This window comes from Glycine max, chromosome 4, assembly GCF_000004515.6.
Source record: "Glycine max cultivar Williams 82 chromosome 4, Glycine_max_v4.0, whole genome shotgun sequence".
NCBI classification, from domain to species: Eukaryota; Viridiplantae; Streptophyta; class Magnoliopsida; order Fabales; family Fabaceae; genus Glycine; species Glycine max.
In genome coordinates, this window is record NC_016091.4 from 49,943,273 (window position 1) to 49,964,123 (window position 20,851).

At 33.9% G+C, this 20,851-nt stretch overlaps 3 protein-coding genes across 3 annotated transcripts; all 3 read right to left on the reverse strand.

The window, feature by feature from the left end:
- Positions 1–3,784: 3,784 nt before the first annotated feature.
- Positions 3,785–6,141, reverse strand: LOC100819993 (pentatricopeptide repeat-containing protein At1g43980, mitochondrial). The gene has a single exon (XM_003522513.4). It carries the CDS (start codon positions 5,925–5,927, stop codon positions 4,035–4,037), a length of 1,893 nt encoding a protein of 630 aa, XP_003522561.1. The 5' UTR covers positions 5,928–6,141; the 3' UTR covers positions 3,785–4,034.
- A 1,549-nt stretch (positions 6,142–7,690) lies between these two features.
- On the reverse strand, positions 7,691–10,879 carry LOC100790756 (putative pentatricopeptide repeat-containing protein At1g77010, mitochondrial). The gene has a single exon (XM_003523365.5). It carries the CDS (start codon positions 10,743–10,745, stop codon positions 8,709–8,711), a length of 2,037 nt encoding a protein of 678 aa, XP_003523413.1. The 5' UTR covers positions 10,746–10,879; the 3' UTR covers positions 7,691–8,708.
- A 611-nt stretch (positions 10,880–11,490) lies between these two features.
- Positions 11,491–14,903, reverse strand: LOC100775626 (pentatricopeptide repeat-containing protein At3g26540). The gene has a single exon (XM_003522515.5). It carries the CDS (start codon positions 14,346–14,348, stop codon positions 12,252–12,254), a length of 2,097 nt encoding a protein of 698 aa, XP_003522563.1. The 5' UTR covers positions 14,349–14,903; the 3' UTR covers positions 11,491–12,251.
- Positions 14,904–20,851: the final 5,948 nt, after the last annotated feature.

The following is a 20,851-nucleotide window of genomic DNA, read 5'->3' on the forward strand; positions in this document are numbered from 1 at the left end:
TTTATTTTAAAAATATTTAATTAAAGATAATGTTTAAATAAACATTTGAGTACGTAATTACCAAACTTTGTATAACAGTTTATAGATGAAATATTTGATATTTTCATTGTTTTTTATAATATTTATTACATATTTAATATTTTCTTCAAAGAAAAGATAAAAGTAAGACTAAAACTGAAAATGGATTTAGTATAAATCATTTTAAATTGCATTGGATCGGATTTAAATTTTAAATAAAATTGATTGAATGAATCAAGAAAATCATGATTGAATCAAATGGGTTTTTTTTTTTTTTCCTTTAAAACTAATAACAATTTGTTATTCCTATCAGAAAATATGGACCTGTTGGTTTTTTTTTTAATAAAAAAGACTATTTTTTTTCTCTAAAATCAAACGAAAAAGATTGCCTGACAATGAGTTGTCATTTGTGTGAAATTATTTTTAAAAAACATTATCTGTGTTTTTGTTTTTAGAACACTTTGGCTGGAAGGGTGAGACTGTGAGAGAGAACCTTGTCTTGTGTGAGAGCTTGTGGTTTGAGTGGGCCCCTCTCATGTCCTCATCCACGTGGGCATCTAAGTCGATCGAGGAGCCCTATGAGAAAACACTGAAACAGGATTAACATCTTGACCCGGCATCTATTGATAATGTTGAGTTCCAAATTATGTGGAGTTTTGTTTTTGTGTAAAATTTGTACCTTCTAACGTGTTCAGATTTTGGATTGGATTAATCACATCTCTCTTTTGTGTTTTTGTTGTGGGTTCATCTGTATTAATGAAAGTGAGAGTACATGGTGTGTGAAATGGGTGTTACTGTTGAATCTATCAAACTGATTAATATTTATTTCAAACTAATGTGGACTCGTGCTTATACATGATTTAAAAAAAACAAATCAGAAAGTGAAAAAGTAATTCACTGGGAGAGAAGAAGTAAAAATGAGATGTAAAAAATAGTAAGTTTTGTGTCCAACCAATCCATGATAATTCACAGGACATAATACATATATATATATATATATATATATATATATATATATATATATATATATAACAGGACTATATATTTGGTACAATTACTTTTCAGTTAGATTGTTTCGAATTGTGATATGGCAACCATAATTGTAGATGAAATGTCAAGATTTGAGATGTCACCCAATTGCATAATAATTGGGTTTAACGTCTAGGTTAGTCACGTTTACCTGTCTCATTTATCAAAATTTTGAAAATCTCCATCGCTATGATTACAACAACAATTAAGACTCTTTTTTTTTGGTACCGAACAATTAAGACTTTGGAATGAAGGAAAATAAATCATAATTCATTATTAAAAAGATGAGTAAAAAAATAAATGTAAAATGCACTAAATAAAAAGATAAAAATATCCAACAACAGTAAACTAAATTGATGATTTATTGGTGACACAATTTGGATGTAATTTTATGCACAAGAGAAGAGCTTGTCAAGTGGACTATTTTCCCATGATCTTTTGAGTGCTATAGAGCACAGGGTTGTCAGATGGAACGTTGTCATCGAGGGATGAATCTGAAAATGGTCTGATTCCATTTCCTTCCGATGGTTACCATTTTGCGTTATACTAATTTTATGAGATATGATCAGATAAACATGTCCTCTGAAAAAACATGCACTAGCTTTGCTCTTTATCATCCCTATTAAATTGGTTTTATTAATTTGTTGTGGACTTGTAATTGAAATCGTAGATGGTGAGAAGTTGAATGCCACCTATATCAGTCTTGCATGAAAGCGGTTGTTCCATCCTTCTGTTACCAAAGAGTTCCATTCATAGTTATTACAAAACTTTATAGATTATACACACAATTTAATATGGAAAAGATACCAAAAAATTGAGTTGCCACCTTCCGGATTGACCCTTAATGGCGGGTTATTCAAAACATGATTATCACTCTTTGCAACCAATACAATGTACCAGAGCCTTCCTAGGAAAAAAACATAAAATGACATTATCTTTGCAAAACCGAACCTATATTTTTTTTAATACATATAGATTATTATTTTTATTATGTTTTTTTTTCACGTATTCAACCAATGTAGCAAAATTATATATACTTTGTTCTCGATCTTGAGCTTTGATTTTGAATGTATATGTTCTTATCTTAGAAAAAAAGAAACTATGTTGTAGGAAAATTAATCAAATGACTGACATGCTTCTTTTTCATCTTCTATACTCTTTATTTTTAAATAAGTTTTTAGAATACTTAAAGATAGTTAGCTTAGTTTAAAAATAATGTTCAATTTTGAAGCTATTGATACCTAGTAATAAGAAATTAAAATGTTAAAAAACATTGTTGGTGAAAATCAAATCATCCATTTCAATTCAAACCACATTTTATCGGATTGAATTGAATCATTTTTTTATATAAAAAAATCTATCCAAATCAAATCACAAGTTGTTTTAATATCTTGATCTGGATGGGTCTTTAGCTCAAAAACCAATTCAAACCAGCATGCAAACACCCCTAAATATGCCCTCATTCTTTTGGACTTTCATTTATCTTGTAGTTTGGCTACCCTAAAACTAAAGTAGCCTTCCTTTTGCCCTTGACTGTGAGAACTGAGAAGGAGATTGGAACATTGGTTCGTTCTTTTATCTGAGATATGTGCGATGGAGAAACATAATATAGTCACACTATAAGGCGACATTTATCTTTTGATGTGTAAAATTAACAGTTTAAATTATAACTAGGTTAAGGTTCTTTCTTATAAGCAAGGGAAACTTGATGGGACTACAGCAACATGATCGTTTATGGTTTATCAAAGAAGTCAATGTAAGTGTGTTCATTAGATAGATTTGTCAAAAGTAGTTTTGCCTTTGCCCTTGGTTATAGGAAACAATGAAGCATATTGTTACATTGGTTCTGCTATCATCTAATGGAGATGTATGCGATGGGGAAACATAAGATAGTCCCACAAGAAAGGTGACTCTTATGGTACATAAAATTGATGGTTTAAACATTACTCAGGTTGAAGTTCTTTTTCTAAGCAAGCGAAACATGATGGACTATATTGAACAAGACTGTTCTATTTGTGGATCATCAAAACTCAAAAGTCAAGGTAAATGGATTTATTTGATGGATTTGTCAAAAGTAGTTTTGCCTCTTCCCTCAATTATGGGATGTATGCTGTAGCGTTGGTTCTGTTTTTATCTAACGGATGTATATGTCAAAGGAAAATGTAGCATAGTCCCAGTAGAAAGGTTATTCTTATGGTACATAAAATTAATGCCTCAAATTGTAATCAGGTCGAACTTCTTTGCTCTAGGTAAGGTAAGGAAAACTTGATGAGACTATTTTAAACAAGACTCTTATTATGATTTATCAAAAGAAGTCAAGGTAAATAGATTTAGTGATGCTGTGCGGAATATGGCCGCCTAGAACTCACAATCACTTGAGCAACATATGCCTGGTGTAAAAACCACATGCATACCAAATGTGAGAACATTGTTAAAATCCATGAGCCCCTAATATTATGCTCCAAATCATATTTCTGTATGAGCCAAAATCTGTGATGAACGAAGGCGTGAGACAGAGAGGTGAATGCATGGAGACAAAAAATCCGGAATTTGTAATATTTTCTTAATAATTGAATAGTCATTATTTAATCCTATGATAAAAAAAAACATTATTTAATCCTTAATATATCATTTATTTATTTCATAAGCGATGTGAAATTCTATCATTTATTGTTGATCTACTTTAAACCGAGTCAACATTCCATTATATTGAACTATACCTATTCTGAGATGGATCAACAATGAAGAGTATCGTGTCATTAATAATTTCTTTCAGGGTAGATAGTAGATACTATCAAATAATTTCCTATGAGAACTAATATAAAGAATTGATACAATTTGTACTTTGTTATATACTTTTCTGCCTCCTTCCACCCTCCCCTAGCACTATCAGTCTAGTTTATAACTCACTTCAATTCAATTCAACATTCACATTCCTTCCCAACTGCTACATCTTTCTTTCCTCTCTATTTTGGCCTATACAATTTTTAGACATAACCTTCAGTCTCCATCTCCCAGACCAGTAAATTCAACACCAGATAAAGATCCTTGCCACCATAATGCTGTAATTGATTTGACGCAAAAGTGTACACATTATTTTTTATTCCAATCCAACTGTGTCCAATGAACTCTTTAGAACCTCTATTTTCTGCAGCCTTCCTCATTCGAACCATGGAATCCCATCTACCCCTCATTTGATATGCTTGAGCCAACACCAAGTACGGTAAGGATATCAGTGATTCCATATCCATTATTTTCTTCGCCACCCCTTCTATAATTTGCAAGTCTCCATAAATTGCACATGCAGAAAAAATTGACCTCCAAATGTCAGAGGTAGTTCTATATGGCATCGTTTCTATGATATCAATGGCTTCTTTGAGCTTACCAGCTTTACACAACATCTCCACAACACATGCATAATGTTCTTCTCCTGGTTTTACTCTGAATTCCATCTCCATTGAGGAAAATATTTCAATTCCTTCATCAACCAATAACCCATAGTTGCATGCTAGTAGAACCGCAGTAAGTGTTATTCGATCTGGTAGCATGCCTTCTCTAGTCAATAATTCCCTAAAGAGGTCCATGGTCAAAGACACTCTGCCATAGTAAGTCAATCCCATCATTATAGTGTTCCATGATACCAAATCTTTTATTTTCATTTCATTGAAGATATTCAAGGCATCATTAATAAATCCAAATTTAGCATACATATGGACAAGGGAATTAGCAACAACTGCATCTGACTCAAAACCCAATTTAGGAACCAAAGAATGGATTTGATTACCCACTTCAACAGGTAAGAATATCGAAACAGAACTCAGGAGAGAGCTAACCATGTATTCTGTTGGCCTGATATTCTTTCTCAAGGTCAGCACAAAAAGTTGCAAGGTATCTTCCCCTAAATAATGTCTAGCATAGCTTGAAATCATGGAATTGCATAGAGCTGAATCCCATTGATCTTGTTCCTTAAAGAGCCGCACAGAATCCTCCAATCTGTTGCATTTGGAAAAGAGGTCAATAGCAGCACTGGATACAATGCTATTATAAACAAATCCCATCTTGAAACAAAAGGCAAAAACCTGCTTACCCTTGTCCAAGTCTCGCAAGTTAGAACAGACACTCATCAACACTGAACACGTAAATTGATCAGGTAAAAACTCAGCACCTCTCATCCAATAGAACTGCTCCAAAGCCAACTCATGGTGTCCAGCTCTATGACAAGCCCAGATCAAAGAGTTCCAAGATATGACATCAAACTGCTTCATAGTCATAATCACACCAAAAGAATATTCAACAAGACCAAGCCTCCCATACATAGTTATCAACGAATTCCCAAGCACTACATTATCCAAATCCACCCCACTTCTGATCATCCTAGAGTGAATCTGCTTAGCATGAGAGGGACTTGACACGAGTGACATCAAAATGGAGAAAGTGAACCCACTTGGCCTTACACCAGTGCCTTGCATTTCAACAAAAAGCTCCAAGGCATGACTAAAATACCCACAAGAAGCATAACCCGAAATCATGGAGTTCCAAGTAACGACATCTCTAACAGGCATTGCATCAAACAAGTGGCAGGCCTTGCCAAACTGGCCACTTTTGAGCAACCATTTCAAGCAAATGTTCCAAGACGTGGAATTCTTATGGGAAATATCATCAAACACCTTCGGTGCATCGTTAAGGTGGCCGAACTCAGAGTAAAGGTCGAGACAGCGATTGCCCAAGTATGTGTAGGTGTTAAGACCCAATTTGAGGAAGTGGGCATGCACGATTTTGACAAAGTTAAGCGATTTTTTAGATAAACAGTGGTTTAGGAGAAGAGAGCAATATGAAAGAGAAGAATAAGGACCTTGCGCTTGCTTCAATAATGGGTACATGCAAATGCTAATGCCACGCTCACAACTACAAGGCACAGGCACGTTTAAGAGCTAGCGATGGCAATCCAAAATTAAACAGTGAATCACACGCTTCCTCAAATTTAAGGGTACGGTTCCAACCCTTCTTCATACTGATTCCATCAGCTCTATCACAACGTCTTATTATTGTTATAAAAATAGACAAGAGGAGATTCTATTCATTTGGGACACAAGCTAAATGGATTAGTAATCTATTTATACTAGAGCAACATATAATTATTACATAAGTCTTCCATTAACACACTTAACGAGTATAATGATAATGGGTGAGTTTTTTTAAATTAAAATAAACGCTTTTTTATAAGATTTTTTTAAGAAACATATAGAATTAATTTCTTAAAAAAGTAAAAAAAAATATTTATTTTAAGTAAAAATAATTTTGACAAACACATAAAAAATCATAAGACTACTTATTTTATTTAAAAAAAACATTTATTTTAAAAATAAGCTAAAAAAATTAGCCAAATCATCCTTCGAATTCTTAGCGATTACAAAAGAATAATGTCCCTTCCAGCTTACCAACTTATACCCATTCATCTTCTAACACTACTCCCTTCGGATTGAAATATAAAGAGAAAAAAACTAAATTACATTCATTAAAAAAATTAGTTATTAACATTATAGTTCAAAAAAAAATAATTCATTTTATAAAGTACCATTTACATTACGTAAAGACAAAAAAAAATTAAGATAATTAAAAATGAAACTCTAATTAAATGAAGAAGTATTTTGAATATGATAATTAGTTAAAAGTTACTTATATTTTAATTCGATCACATTTTTTTTCTTTTTTTTCCGGTCAAGAGATAATAACTCACAACTTATTATTATTATTATTATTATTATTATTATTATTATTATTATTATTATTATTATTATTATATGTGATGTTAGTATTTGGTTGTACGAGTAAAATACCTATTATTACTTTACCATAAATATGATAAATTAATCAAATTTGAGTTCAATTCTCATATTTTCTCTATTAGTAGATGATATATAAATTTCATTAAATTTTTTTGTTGAGATTGGTAATGTGTTTTTTACCTCGCAAATGAGTGTCTTTCCCTAATTTGAATTTTTATGTACCAAAAAAATTTCGTGATAGTAAAGTAATATAGGAAAGTAACACAAGGTTTTCATTAACTCTATAAGTCTAATATCAAAACCAAACTTTTGATAAGAATTGTACTTGCTTGTTACACATGACAAATGATATATATTTTATAATTTTGTGAGTTTTATGTAGAACTGATTAAATTGTCTTTTTTTTTTCCTTATCTACTGAGTCTTATAATGAATAAGATTCACATATATTGGAGTGTTAACTTTTAACATTCCTCTCGTCTATTTATCTTCAGTTATTATTTGCATTAAATTTGTTAAGTAATTTAAATTTAAATATTTTCTGCAACAATTTTTATTTTCTTTTCATAAAAACACATGCAAGTAATTAAAAAAGAAAAAAAGAAACGAATCCTCTACAATCTTAATATAAATAGTGGAAATAGGTGGGTTGTGGATCAATTCACGTAACCCAGACCAATTGAATTTTGCTCGACTTAATTATTGATCTACATAGGTTAATTTGCAAAAAATGTCGAGTTATATGTGTTTGATTTACGGATTTTATAAACCAAATTATTTACTTATTTTTTGCTTTATCTGCAAAAAAAATCATCTTTTTTTTTTTATAAAAAAAAGTCATTTTGAACTAGTGCGTAGATCATTTAAGTCTACTAATAAATTAGATGTTTTTGAAACAAAAAAAAGTAAGCATATGGGCCAACATCCACTTGGACCGGTGCACAGTGAATCAATCTACACAGTCAATGGTCCAATAGTCATTTACATAATAGGAGTCATTTACAATTACATAGTGTTCAATTTGATGGGAAATGATGAAAGGAAAAGGGGGGAATTTTTCTATAAAAAAAAACTTGTTTTGTTCAAATATTTGGAGAGAAGAAAAGGGGAATTAATGGGATCAAAATTGTTTTCCTCTCATTTTTACTCCCGGTGCAATTCTAGGGAGGCCTAACGTCCCAAAACTTCTGCCTTGTGATAGATAGCAGTAGCACCAATCCAACCCACACATGACACAACCTGTAAGGAACCAACATTTGCAAATAATTCCAAATACTCCCTAGAGGCTTTGTTCCAATAAGTTAGTTTTCTGAACCTCAAGACAACTTCCTATAAACACTTTGCAACAATATGTACAACCGATGTTTGCTAAGATTAGCTGTGCTCCAAATTTACACCCGAATCACAGCTAGAGGATAAGGCTCTTAGCAGAGAAAGAAGATTGTTATGGCACAATCATATGACCAATTCCCTTCCCCATCAACCAAATTCAGTTTGAGATGATGTATAAAATAACTGCAAGTTTACTAGACTACATAATATGCTTTGGTGCAGACAGCATAACATGTTCGTTGGTTAGATTGATGTCACTGACAGTAAAGAATGTGATTGTAAGCGTCAAGTTTTTTCAATTTTTGAAGCTAATAGTCCAACACTCAAAGTGCCACCTGCTAGAGCAAGAAACTTACTTTAACCCAACTAGAGCCACATACTTTTAAGCTGTTCATTCTCTTCAAATCAGTTAGTCAACCTGAAAATGGGCCAAAAACACTTTTGAAAGCTAATGGTGGTTCCAAGCTTATTTCTGTCCAGAGTTTCCTCCTAAGATTGGTTAACCTTCACCTGGAAACTAAAAAGCTCAGCGGAGTTTCTCATTCAACAATCTGCCCAACTGCAACCAGGAATCTTCTGAAAATGTTTATCTCTCATCAGTTCTCTTACTAGTGCTGATCCTTCCCAGTCCCCAGAAGATGCAAGTATGTTAGATAATTGTATATAAGCACCTGTATTTTCAGGTTCAAGCTGAATGATTTGCTCTGCAGCCATCTTGCCAATAGTCTTATTTCCATGAGCTATGCAGCCTCTCAATACTGACAACCACATGTTTGCATCAGCCTGAAAAGGCATCTCTTCAATAAGATCCATTGCTTCCTCAAAGTATCCAGCTCGGGCAAAAAGGTCAACCATGCAAGAGAAATGTTCAATCCCTGGATTTATATTATATGAATGTTTCATTGTATGGAACAAATTTCTTCCTTCTTCAACCAAACCACTATGATCACAGGCTGAGAGAACTCCAGTAAAAGTAATGGCAGAAGGCCAGACACCACCATACGTCATTTCACAAAAGAGTGTCAGTGCTTCAATTCCATATCCATTTGTGGCATACCCCATCAACATTGTGTTCCAAGAGACTTCATCAGTTTTTACCATTCCATCAAAAACTTTTCGCCCTATCTCAACAAAACCACATTTACAATAAAAATCAACAAGGGAGGTAGAAATTATCTGGTCAGATTCAAGCCCGATGGTAATAGCTTTACCAAATACTTGCTCACCAAGTTCAAGGGATGATCTGCAGGCACAAGCACTAATAACACTAGCAAAGCTAAACCTGTCCATTTTCAAGTCCAGCTTATTCATCTGACTAAAAATATTCAATGCTTCGCTCGGACATGCATTCTGAGTTAGGCCAACAAGGATCGAATTCCATGAAATTAAGGTTTTACTAGGCATCGTGTTAAAAATCAATTTTGCATCTTCAATCCTTCCACAATTAGAATACACAGTGATCATAGTATTAAGCAAAATGGTATCATACTCTTTGAGCTCACTAAACAACTTGCAAGCTTCACAAGGGCTTTGACATTTGGAGTAGGCATCAAGAAGAGAACTAGCAACCACTATATCATGAGTCACACCAGCTTTACAAGCATACACATGCATTTGCTTAACAAGTTCAACAACGAGCAAACCACTGGCTGCACTCAAAATATTAGCAACAGCAGACGCATCTCCCTGAACACCATTCCTAAGCATTGCACTGAAAAGATTCACCGCTTCCACCTCCTCACCATTGGACACATAACCTGAAATAATCGAATTCCACAGCACAGCACACGGATCAACCTTACTATCAAAAACACTTCTTGCCTCCCTCATTCTGCCAGCATTGGCATAACCAGATATCAAAGCTGACAAAGAGAACTCATCCACATCCCTCACAAAACTCACAATGCGAGCAGCACTATCCAAATCACCACACTTCCCATACAGGTTAATCAGAGAGCTGCACAAGACCCTGTCAAGCTCCAACCCCATGCCATCGACAAAAACACGCGCATGGACTTGTTTCCCACAGTTGAGAGCCAGCGAGTCAGCACAAGCGCCAAGAGCAGTGGCCAGCACAAAGGCATCACGGTACACTATTTGTGAAGGGTCCAAGTTCATGCTCTTGAAGAGGAACAGCGCTTTCCCGGGATGCCCGTGTCGGGAATAACTATGAATTATGGAATTCCAGACGAGGTGGTTCTTGGAGGGCATGGCATTGAAGAGAGAGTGGGCTAGTTGGAGGTGTCCGGACTTGGCAAATGCGGAAACGACCATGTTCCATGAGAAGTGGGTCTTGTGAGGCATGGCATTGAACAAGTGGAGGGCACTGTGGGTGTGACCTGAGTTGAGGTGCGCTTGGACCAGGGTGTTCCAAGAGAAAGAATTTGTTTGGGGCATTTCGTCGAACAAGTGGGACGCATCCTGGAGATTGCGGCAGCGAGAATATAGTTGGAGAAGCCGGTTTGCTACGGCGACGGAGGAGTTTAGGATGCCGGTTTTAAGGAATGCCACGTGGAGTTGCCTCCCTTCACGAAGCGTGGACCAAGACTGAAGCGTGCGTACCAGGCCATGCAATTCCATGTCAATGATACCATATACTCATTCTGTGACCATTCTCACTTCCTTATTCTCTATTTTTACATATTGGTTACCCGTAACTCATCGGGTTCGGTGTGTTGTGCAATTTGTAAATATCTCAAAAGTTAGTATGTATAATACTCACTAATCGCACATTGATTAAACAAGGAATATTAAAAATAGTTTTATCTTAACATTAAAATTTTATTTTACCTAAACAGTTCTTATGGGATAAGCTTTAAGTTAGTCTATCCTTTAAGATTTTCTGATATTTTAACTTAGTCTATTTAAGACTTTATTTGGGCAAATTTTATCCAATATTAATATATATAGACTTCCATTTTTTTAAACAATATATGTCCCTCTCTCTTGCTCTTACCATGATTCATGAAACATATTAGCTCTCTGGCTCTCTTCTGTTCTGTTATCATCTTCTCTCTTTTCTCTGCGATATTAGTTAACAAATTATTTTCTGTCAATTCTTGTCACCTGAGTTTATCCCAAAAGAACATATTGTATCTTAGGAGATTTTTGCATCATTAAAAACACATTGTGTGAGGCTAATACATGTAAATAAAACCAAGTTTTCAGAATTTCACATATATTCCTTTTAGCAAATCGTTAATATAATGAATTCAAAAGTAGAAATATTACAATTTACAAGTGGATGAGGAAAACAAAAATTAAATGGTTCCCAAGGGAGTGGGTGGCTCCTTGGCCGCTTGGAAAGGAAGAGCGGAGAAGCGAATTTGTTGAGCACAATATTTATTTTTCAAGGCATATATATTAACCATTGAACGTACTACTAAATTGACCAAATGAAAACACCCCCAAATTAAGCAAAAGTATCCTATGAAACCATTAGTTCTCAGCTTTCCACATAAATATTTTGCTGAGAATCCAACTGTATAATGAGATGTAGCTCTCCCCTAATTGAGTAGTTTTGGTTGACGTAACAATCATGTTTCGGCGTGCCCACTGTCAAGACACACTATCATTTGCATTTCCTACCACATTATTTCATCACCGTCTATCCTTGCAATTTCCAAACCAGCTATAGTTTCATCAGAGTTCAAATCCCAAATTGCAAAAAAAGCTTCCTTCTGCAATTTATTCTCCAAACAAGGATCAGGTAGTTCCAAATTACGACACTTCCCCTCAATGCTTCAATATCGTATGATTTCCTCAAATGTATGTTAAAGTATGCTTATAAACTTGAAAAATAGACTCCATGTAAACCTTAAGGCCCACTACGGCACTAGTTCCTTGAAAAATAGACACCATGATTATTTTTCTTTCAGCAAAATCAAAGAATGTCTTGCTCACTGCAACTGCAGAAAGTAGTAGTCCTGTAGTAGCAAATCCAGGGATTGATCCGATTATCATCATTACAGACAGGACCTTGATCATAGTCATATTCCATTGCATATATTTGCCATCTGATGTATGGCCTTTATAATGAAAGTCATGAAACAAATATCAGCTCCCATCGCTGCTTGTTGAAATTACTTAGTATTTGAATTCATTAATTTTTTCTGCAATCCATTCTCCCAATCTTGGGCACTCATTTTTCTGACAGACATCAAGAACTCTTTTCAACATGGGAAGTGTGGGCTCCATTGTCATTGTCCTCATAAAATTCTCGAGCTCGTCCATGTATCTATGCCGACTGTAGAGTTCAATCATGCAGTCATAATGCTCCATCCGGGGCAGGACATGGAATTCACTGCTCATAGACTTAAAGCATCCAGTGCCAAACTCAACAAGGCCTTCTTCAATGCAAGCAAGCAGTATACCCTTAAAGGTCACATGGTCTGGCTTGATGCCTTCAGCTTCCATTATCACAAAGAGTTCAAGCGCTTCTTTACCCTTATGGTTGTGAACACATCCCATAATTATGGTATTCCAAATGATCACATCCCTGGAAACTGCCCTCTTCAGAACCTCAATAGCATACTCAAGACAACGACATTTACAGTACATGTAAACCAAAGCAGTTCTGGTTACAGTATCTATGTGAAATCCATGTCTAATCATGAATCCATGAATTTGTTTGCCAAGACAAAGCGTAAAGGTATTTGCACATGCTAACAAAAGGGTTACAAATGTATACTGGGTTGGTTTTGTCTCCCACTGCATCTTTGAAAACATTGTTAGTGCCTGTTCACTTAATTGATGCTGACCATAGCTAGCCAACAAAGCATTCCAAGAAACCCTGTCACGCCTATCACTCATCTGGTTAAACCAAACCCTGGTGCTGTTCAAGTTCCCACATTTGCCATACATGTCAAGAAGGGCATTGCTGAGCCTAAGGTCTGAGTGGAAGCCATGTCTATAGATATATCCATGAACCTGTTTCCCCATTTCATGATCTGAAATGCCCGCCGAAACATTTAACAACAAACCAAGAGTCACATGATCCACATCTTTAATCACATCAAGCATGAGATACACAAAGTCTAACGCCTTGGACCATTCAGAGCACTGAGTATATCCCGCCAACATTGCATTCCACGAGATCACATTCCGTTCAGGCATCTCATCAAAGAACTCTCTTGCCTCCAAAGTTTTCCCACTCATCGCATACCCCGACACAATGGAAGTCCAACACACCAAATCTCTAAACCCAAGCTGATCAAAAACCTGAAAACCATCCTCCAGCCTACCACACTTGACATACATGTTCACAAGCGAGCTTGAAACAACATTATCCTCACGGAGACCCAACTTCACAACCACCCCATGAATCTGCACCCCCTCCCGGAGTGCAGACACGCTGGAACAAGCAACAAGAGCATTAGAGAAAGTAAAATTCATCGGCCTAACCGCCGAGGTGGAAAACATCCGCGAGAACATGAAAACCGCCTCCTTTGCATCACCGGCATCGAGATACCGCCTCACTATCACATTCCAAGTGACAGCATTAGGCTGCGGAATCTCATGAAACATCCTGCGAGCATCAGCCATTACCCCGCACTTTCCATAAACATCAACAAGGGAACTCCCGAGAATCACGTTGCCACAAAAGCCAAACTTTGTCACCAACCCATGAACCTGCTTGGAAAGAAGAAGCTCAGAAGAAGCAGCACAAGAGGCGAGAACGCTAGCAAAAGTAACCTCAGTAGGGAAAAAACCAGACCTAGTCATGCACAGGAACAAGGAAAATGTCTCGTTGGGGAAACCCAATTGGGAATAAGCGGTAATGAGGGCGTTCCAGGAGCCGCCATCTGGTTGGGGCATTTCGTCGAACAGTTCGCGGGCGTCGCGGAGGCAGTGGCATTTGGCGTAGGCTTCGATGGCGCGGTTGAGGAGGAAGGTGGGGGGGTTGGGGGAGAAGGTGAGCAGGTGGGACTCGACCTTGCGGGCCTCCACGACGGCGCGGTGGGAGGAGCAGAGGCGGAAGAAGAGGGCGTAGAGAGAGAAAGGGAAGGGCTTGGGGAAGGCGAAGAGAATGGAAGTGGCTTTTCGGATGCGACCCGCTTTGAGGTACGTGAGGATCGTGTTGATCACTGCATTGGTGGCGGGTTGGGTTTGAGAGTGTGGATGTGGTTTCAGGTTTTGCTTGCGGAGGAGCTGGTTCAGTATAGAAGCTGCACTTACACCCATGCAATGCAACACGATTGATTATCACTCATTCACATTCTGCTTCATTGTCTATAGAAGATCAACTTTTCTCCCCTAATATTTACCACAGATGTTAAATTAAAACAACCCTTTGTCATTAGGACCACACTTAGTGGTTTAACGGGTCGTCCTATTAAAAATTAATAAAAACTTTGGACTAGAATAACCATCTTCTCTCCATTAATTGTTATGTTCCCTTCCTTTGGTCAATTGGTGCTCAAGCTCTCCCTTTTGAATCCAACGTTAAGCAAAATTTATATAAATGAAAAGCATAAACAAATATTTGAGAATCAATACTTGAAAAAGCGCGGTAAGTACATTAGTTAAGAAAACTGTTTACTTCTACAAAAGAAATTGCTTAGTGGCGTAATACAACAAACCCTCTTATTATGAAATAATCTACATTGATGAATTTCTTCACCTCTTCCTCTGCTATGTTTTTTTTTTTTTTTTATGAAATTAGGAAGGAAGGAAGAGCAGTGAGAGCAAAAGTGAGGCTCATTATCTCTTCCATTGTTTAGTTTTGCATTATATCTTCCTCTTTTAGTTTTTCATAAATAAATAAATAAAAAATCTTGTTTAAGGATACGCGTGTGGGTGGGTCTGCGTCTAGAGATAGAGACCGCATAAACAATGGGCTTCATTGGGATAGCTTTGAACCAGGCAAATGATTGAGCCCAAATCTACACCATGACAAATCAAGCTGAGAGTTACTTTGATGAATTTTGGACAAAACACATCATGACGAGTTTATTAATATAATCTACCTTTGGAAAGAAGAAATAGAGAAAATACGAAATTAATGGTTACTTTTTTAATTTTAAATTAAAATAACTAAAAAAATTATCATATTTTTATTTTATTCATATCATTTAATTTTAAAAAAAACTAATTACTTAAAATAATTAAACAATTTCCTCTACTTCTTTTCGCTCTGAACCGCGCATCCAATCCTAAATAGTAAATATTTAAATAGAGCAAGGGTACAAATGAACCAAAACCATGAATAATAATAATAATAAATAAAAGATCATACGCGTGGAACACTTAACACAGTTAGAAGGAAAAGCATACGAGATATACAGAGTCGTGATTGTGAAGTAAGAAATCCAAATAACCACAAAAAATAACTCCACGGAATTTGGCCGCTAGCAGTCTTCACGCCACTCGTGGGGAATGCAATTTGTCACTTTGTGCTTCAACTTATAAAAAATATTAATAAGGAACAAATAGCCTTCTAGATGAGTTGCATCATTTTTCTCTAGAGGTTTTATTTGTTTAGTATTAGATTTCTTGGTGATTGTTTGGTTCTGTTTGTTGGCTGTAGCTCAAAAAACATACAATTTGATGAATGAAAGAGACGCATGCACAACACTATTCTCCATCCCAAGTAATTAATTGACCCGGTGGTATGGTAGTCTATCTCACGTTCGCTTTTATTGTTCTATATATGTATCTTGAGACACACGTAAGATATATAACTATCCACATTCATAAATTAAGTCCACGAAGAAGATTTTATTTTCTTTTCAATTTTCTTTTTCCAACAGAATGTGTGAAGTGAGGAACCAGTTGTCACTTCTAGAAAGCGGGAAAATATTGGAAGAATATTCACAATGTTAATAACCAGTCTATATATATAAATTATATATATAGCTAGGAGAAGAAACACAAAATATGTTTTACTCAGCACTCACCAGTCATACATGTGCATGCCATTCAAAGTAAAAGTGCATATCCTTAATGAAACAAAATAAAAGGTAAATATCATCTGCATGCGTCTTCTCAAGAAAAAAATAAATAAAAAGGAGAAAAGGTAAATATATGTCATCAGTGCTAAATATAAAAATATCATTGAAAAATAACAAGAAGGAAAGAATATGAGCAAAGTCAAATATTAGCCGGCAGGTTTAGAAAGCATAGATAAATCCTTGGCTGCTACTGCTGCAATAATATATGCATACATCATAAAAAAATGTCTGATTGGATTTGTATATATAATATATTGATTTGAAGCAATTTAAACAAGACAAAACTGTGTAAATAAAGTTCTTTATAAATAAATATTTAAAAACAAAAATATATATTACCTCCATCTTTTTTATTCTGAACCGTACTCAAATTTAAAATCTTTGGTTAAAAGTGAAATAATGCAATTATCTTTGGTATATTATCTTCATTTTTATATATAAGAAATGAACATCTAATTTATTAATACCAATAAAAATAGTTAAACTAGCTCTTTTTTATTAATATTTTCATAAATTTAAATTTTATTTAAAAATAGTCATAAAATTAATTAATATAATTGATAGTGAGATTCTATTCATGATCATATGGATAATTTTTTCAATCAATGAGCATAAGTTCAGACTCTGCACGTCACCTCAAGGGACGGTTGGTGGAGTAGACCTCCTTGCGTGATCGATAAGGGACTCGGCCATAGTAAATATGGAAAGTGGAAAAGTTTATCACTACTGAAGAAAAGATAGAGTAATATAAGATCAAACTTAAGTTTATCATTAATTATTTAGTTTTTAAAACTTTAAATATGATATCTAAATATAATAAATATTTTATAAATCATTGAGATTGCTATAATGACCTTTTTTTTGTTTTGCAATGACAATAATTAAGATCAAACTTAATTTCTCCTGTATTTAGGCATATTCAACTCCTCTCGACTAAGCCAACCTAATGGGTTTACTATAATGAATATCTTATATTTTTTGTTTCATTTATATAATTTTAATTTTTTTGATATGTGATAAATTATTATAACTTTTTGTTGGTTAAATTTAATATATTAATTACAAATATAATTTAATTTAATTTTTATATTTGATTCCTTCAAAGAAAATGAGTGAGCTTCATCACTATTGTATATCATTCACAAAATATCATCATCATTTCATATTTATAAAGTTAATATATATATATATATATATATATATATATATTTTATTTTGATTTGATTAAAATTATAGTATTTTCACATCCAACTTGATCAATGTCGATTTGGTTTTCTCCTCTCTTTTTCCCCCAAACCACGTCAACGAAAAGTATAATAAAAAGAGAGAATTACCACAAAAAAACACTACCTTGGTCTCATCATAGAAACTCAATTTTTGCACCAAAAGGATGCCAAATAAAAGTTTATAATTGTCGAAAGAAACTCAAGATATAAACAAAAAATACATTTGATGAATTGGGCTTGTTGTTCAAGTCACACAAATTAGTATGATTTCACGTTAATTAGCAGCAACCAGAAGGTACTCGCAGCAACCATCACCATCATCATAATCACAACTACGGCTTGGAGTTGGTGCGTGGTGGTTCTTTAACCTCTTTTCCAATAAAATGAGTTTTGCTTGTAAACCCAATAGCAGCATGGTGATTGCAAATTGCAAGGGAGGGCCAAATGCTGCTGCTGCAAATAATAATAGTTATAAGTACTCATTTTTCTTCAAGTACTTGTTATAAATAGTACGTAGTACGTGTCTTCTTGGATAAATGCTCAACAAATGTTTATAAAGAAATAAAATAAAAAACAAATGAATTAATTTTTTTGTATAATTAATTTTTATTATTCTATTTTTTAAAAAAATCTCTCGTTTAATTTTTCCATGGATAACTTGATTTTGATTTATGAAAAAAAAATTATTATTATTATTTTAGAAGTTATGCAACCGTGTTTTACATTGAAAACTTTTTTTTTTATATAAAAACTTTTTTTAAAAATATTTAAGCAGTTATTTAAGGTTTGTTTTTCTTTAAAATAATGAGAAAAGGAAGAAAAAGAAAGGAAAGTTTAAGTGATCATTGAGGACTTGTTCGATATTATATTGTAGTGGAGCAGTAGGGTCCAAAGATTTTGTGATAATGATCATAGGATCAATATTTAGGATTCTTTCGTTGGAGCAATGAGAGGTAAATGAAATAATGAATATGATTATTTTCAACAAAATCTCAACGCCATTAAAGCAAAGGAGTTAAATATGATATATATCTTTCGCTTTCAGGTAGAGTAATGAAAACTGATACGCAGAAACAGACAAGGGCTACTGGCCACAATTTATTTAGCAACGTTAAAATGAAGCAGTGGTGCACAACGAAGATAAAAAAAGAAAACTCCTAAAGTCCCAATAATTGATGAATGAGATGACCTTCTATCTGCTTCAATTCTTCAGTCTTCTCTATCTGTCACACAGCAGCATGTGCGTCTACATATAATCGGTTTCCAGCATAGAAAACTAACTAATACGTACGTAATGTTAATTTGTTGTATGGTACACTCCATATTTAATGTGACATGTTTTTAAGGACGAGGCTTCTCTCTGATTTTATTTATTTATAATATTTTAATATTATGTTAATTATTTTTATTTGGGGATTTAGTTGCAAATATAATATTATTATTTAAGCATTGCCCATCTTTTTTTTCTAGTTTTTAATATTTTATTTTATTTTTTTACATAGTTATTTTGAAAATAATTGTATTTATTTCTTCTTTTAGACAATATATTATTTCATTTTTATAGTCTTCATGTGAAGGTAATTATATTATATATTTTCTCATTTTTTAGACAATTTTTTCAAGTATTGTTTTTCCCTTTTTAATGGTCTTTTCCTGTTACAATATATTGTTATTATTTTAAAGTTTATAAACGATTATATTTACAATCAGATATCCTTATTATTTATTAATCTTTGATGTTTCATTATTTGATAGTTATGATCTATTTTGGAATAGAAATTGTATGGATTTGACTTTTATGGAAAATAACAGTATAACTGTTTTTTCATTGATAAAACTTATCCAATTACCTCTTCGTGGGGGCTGTGGCTTAGTGGGTGACGTTTTAAGAACCATTATTCTAATAAAAACTGGAAGTCTTAATTAAAACCTAAAACTTGACTAAGACCAAATAAGCCTCATCCAACCAACATTTGTGGTTTACAAGATTCACAAAATACACTTGTCAGATGATTACGTGATACTTTGAGATATATATCATTCCTTCACTTCAGCCTTCACATAAGCTATTATCTTTGAAGCTCACATTAACTTCGTTCATCCTGATCTGGGATAAACTCCAAATTTTAATAAGTACACAATATATGAATATATGATGTGTTAAAAGCTATAAGAACCTTAAATTGTGGGTACATATTTCCTTTGTCAAAGCAATGATACGTGTTGGGGAGTTTGATTAACACTCACTCTATAAGAGCTGATTTTTACATATACCAACTACCCATCTCTCTGTAGCTACACGTCCATGATTGTATGTGCTACTACCACGTTGCTTGGGAAACATTCAATATTAATTTGTTAACAATTAAAATGATAAGCAGATAATGATCCTTGAACAGAGATTCGTAACGCGGAAGGTAACTACGATTAACTGTCGATGCATTGAAAAGAAAGATAAATTAAGATGACTATGATGATTCATGATAGCTAACTAATTCACTCCACATTTTAATTAGTGCTGCACCTTATGTGGGTCTCTGAAGCCGTTTTAGATATTCTGTGTCATTGAATACTTATAATGAAGAAATAAATAATTCCAAGTTCCGGGTCCTTATATAAAACAAAATGGACATTAAGAAGCTTGTGATAAAAAAAGAGGGGCAGACATGAAAAGGTCACAGTCACACCCATAGGAGGCGGAGGGGTATTGAAATGAAGTCCATACATAATGAGGGCAGTGCCTTTGAATCTAATAGGTTTTTTAATCGTTTCCTTTTTAAATGATTGATTTGATTCAATTTATGTGTAATATATCTTTCATTGTCAATGGTTCAAGACTTTAAGTTGGGAAATTCTTAATTAGTTGTTTGACTTTTATACTCTTAGACCTCACCTAGGTAAAAAAACTGAACTTCATTTCGTGTACTCTATCTTTTTTTTAAAAAAAAAAAAAAGAAAATAGACGTGGTTACTATTGATAAATGAATAACTTTCCAATCTAGTAGTAGTAAATGTGGTTTATAGAAAACGAGGTGATAAATAAGTCATATGTGGTGAGACAATTGTCAGGTTCATTTCAAATGAGGGATGTGTTATGGAATATCTGCTAGTTCCACTTCCTAAATGGTAAATCTTCTTGTAGAATTCTGGTATGAAGTTAGGTAAGCTCACCTGATGGGATAACATTAGATTTATTAGGGAGACGTTTATTTAAGTTTTTGAAAAGGTATTTTTTTTACATGAAAAGCTAATTTTAAGAATATATAAAAAAGAACATATAAAAATGTAATTAAAATTAAGAAGTGTATTTGAAGAGAATAATTTTTTTTAAAAAAAATTAATGTTCAATTTGAATAAGACTGGCTTAGTGAGAGTTATAATAACTACTAAAAACTTTCTCATTTAAGAAAGCATCCTAAAAATGCTTTTGTCGAAGATGCCTCGTAAAGACTTAAAAAAAAAACGACTCATAAAAACCCTCTTATTCAATAAGAAGATTCAGATTTAT

Bases quoted from the DNA above. Each gene is read 5' to 3' on its own strand.
- LOC100819993 (XM_003522513.4), bottom strand. From the start codon at position 5,927: ATGTACCCATTATTGAAGCAAGCGCAAGGTCCTTATTCTTCTCTTTCA.
- LOC100790756 (XM_003523365.5), bottom strand. From the start codon at position 10,745: ATGGAATTGCATGGCCTGGTACGCACGCTTCAGTCTTGGTCCACGCTT.
- LOC100775626 (XM_003522515.5), bottom strand. From the start codon at position 14,348: ATGGGTGTAAGTGCAGCTTCTATACTGAACCAGCTCCTCCGCAAGCAA.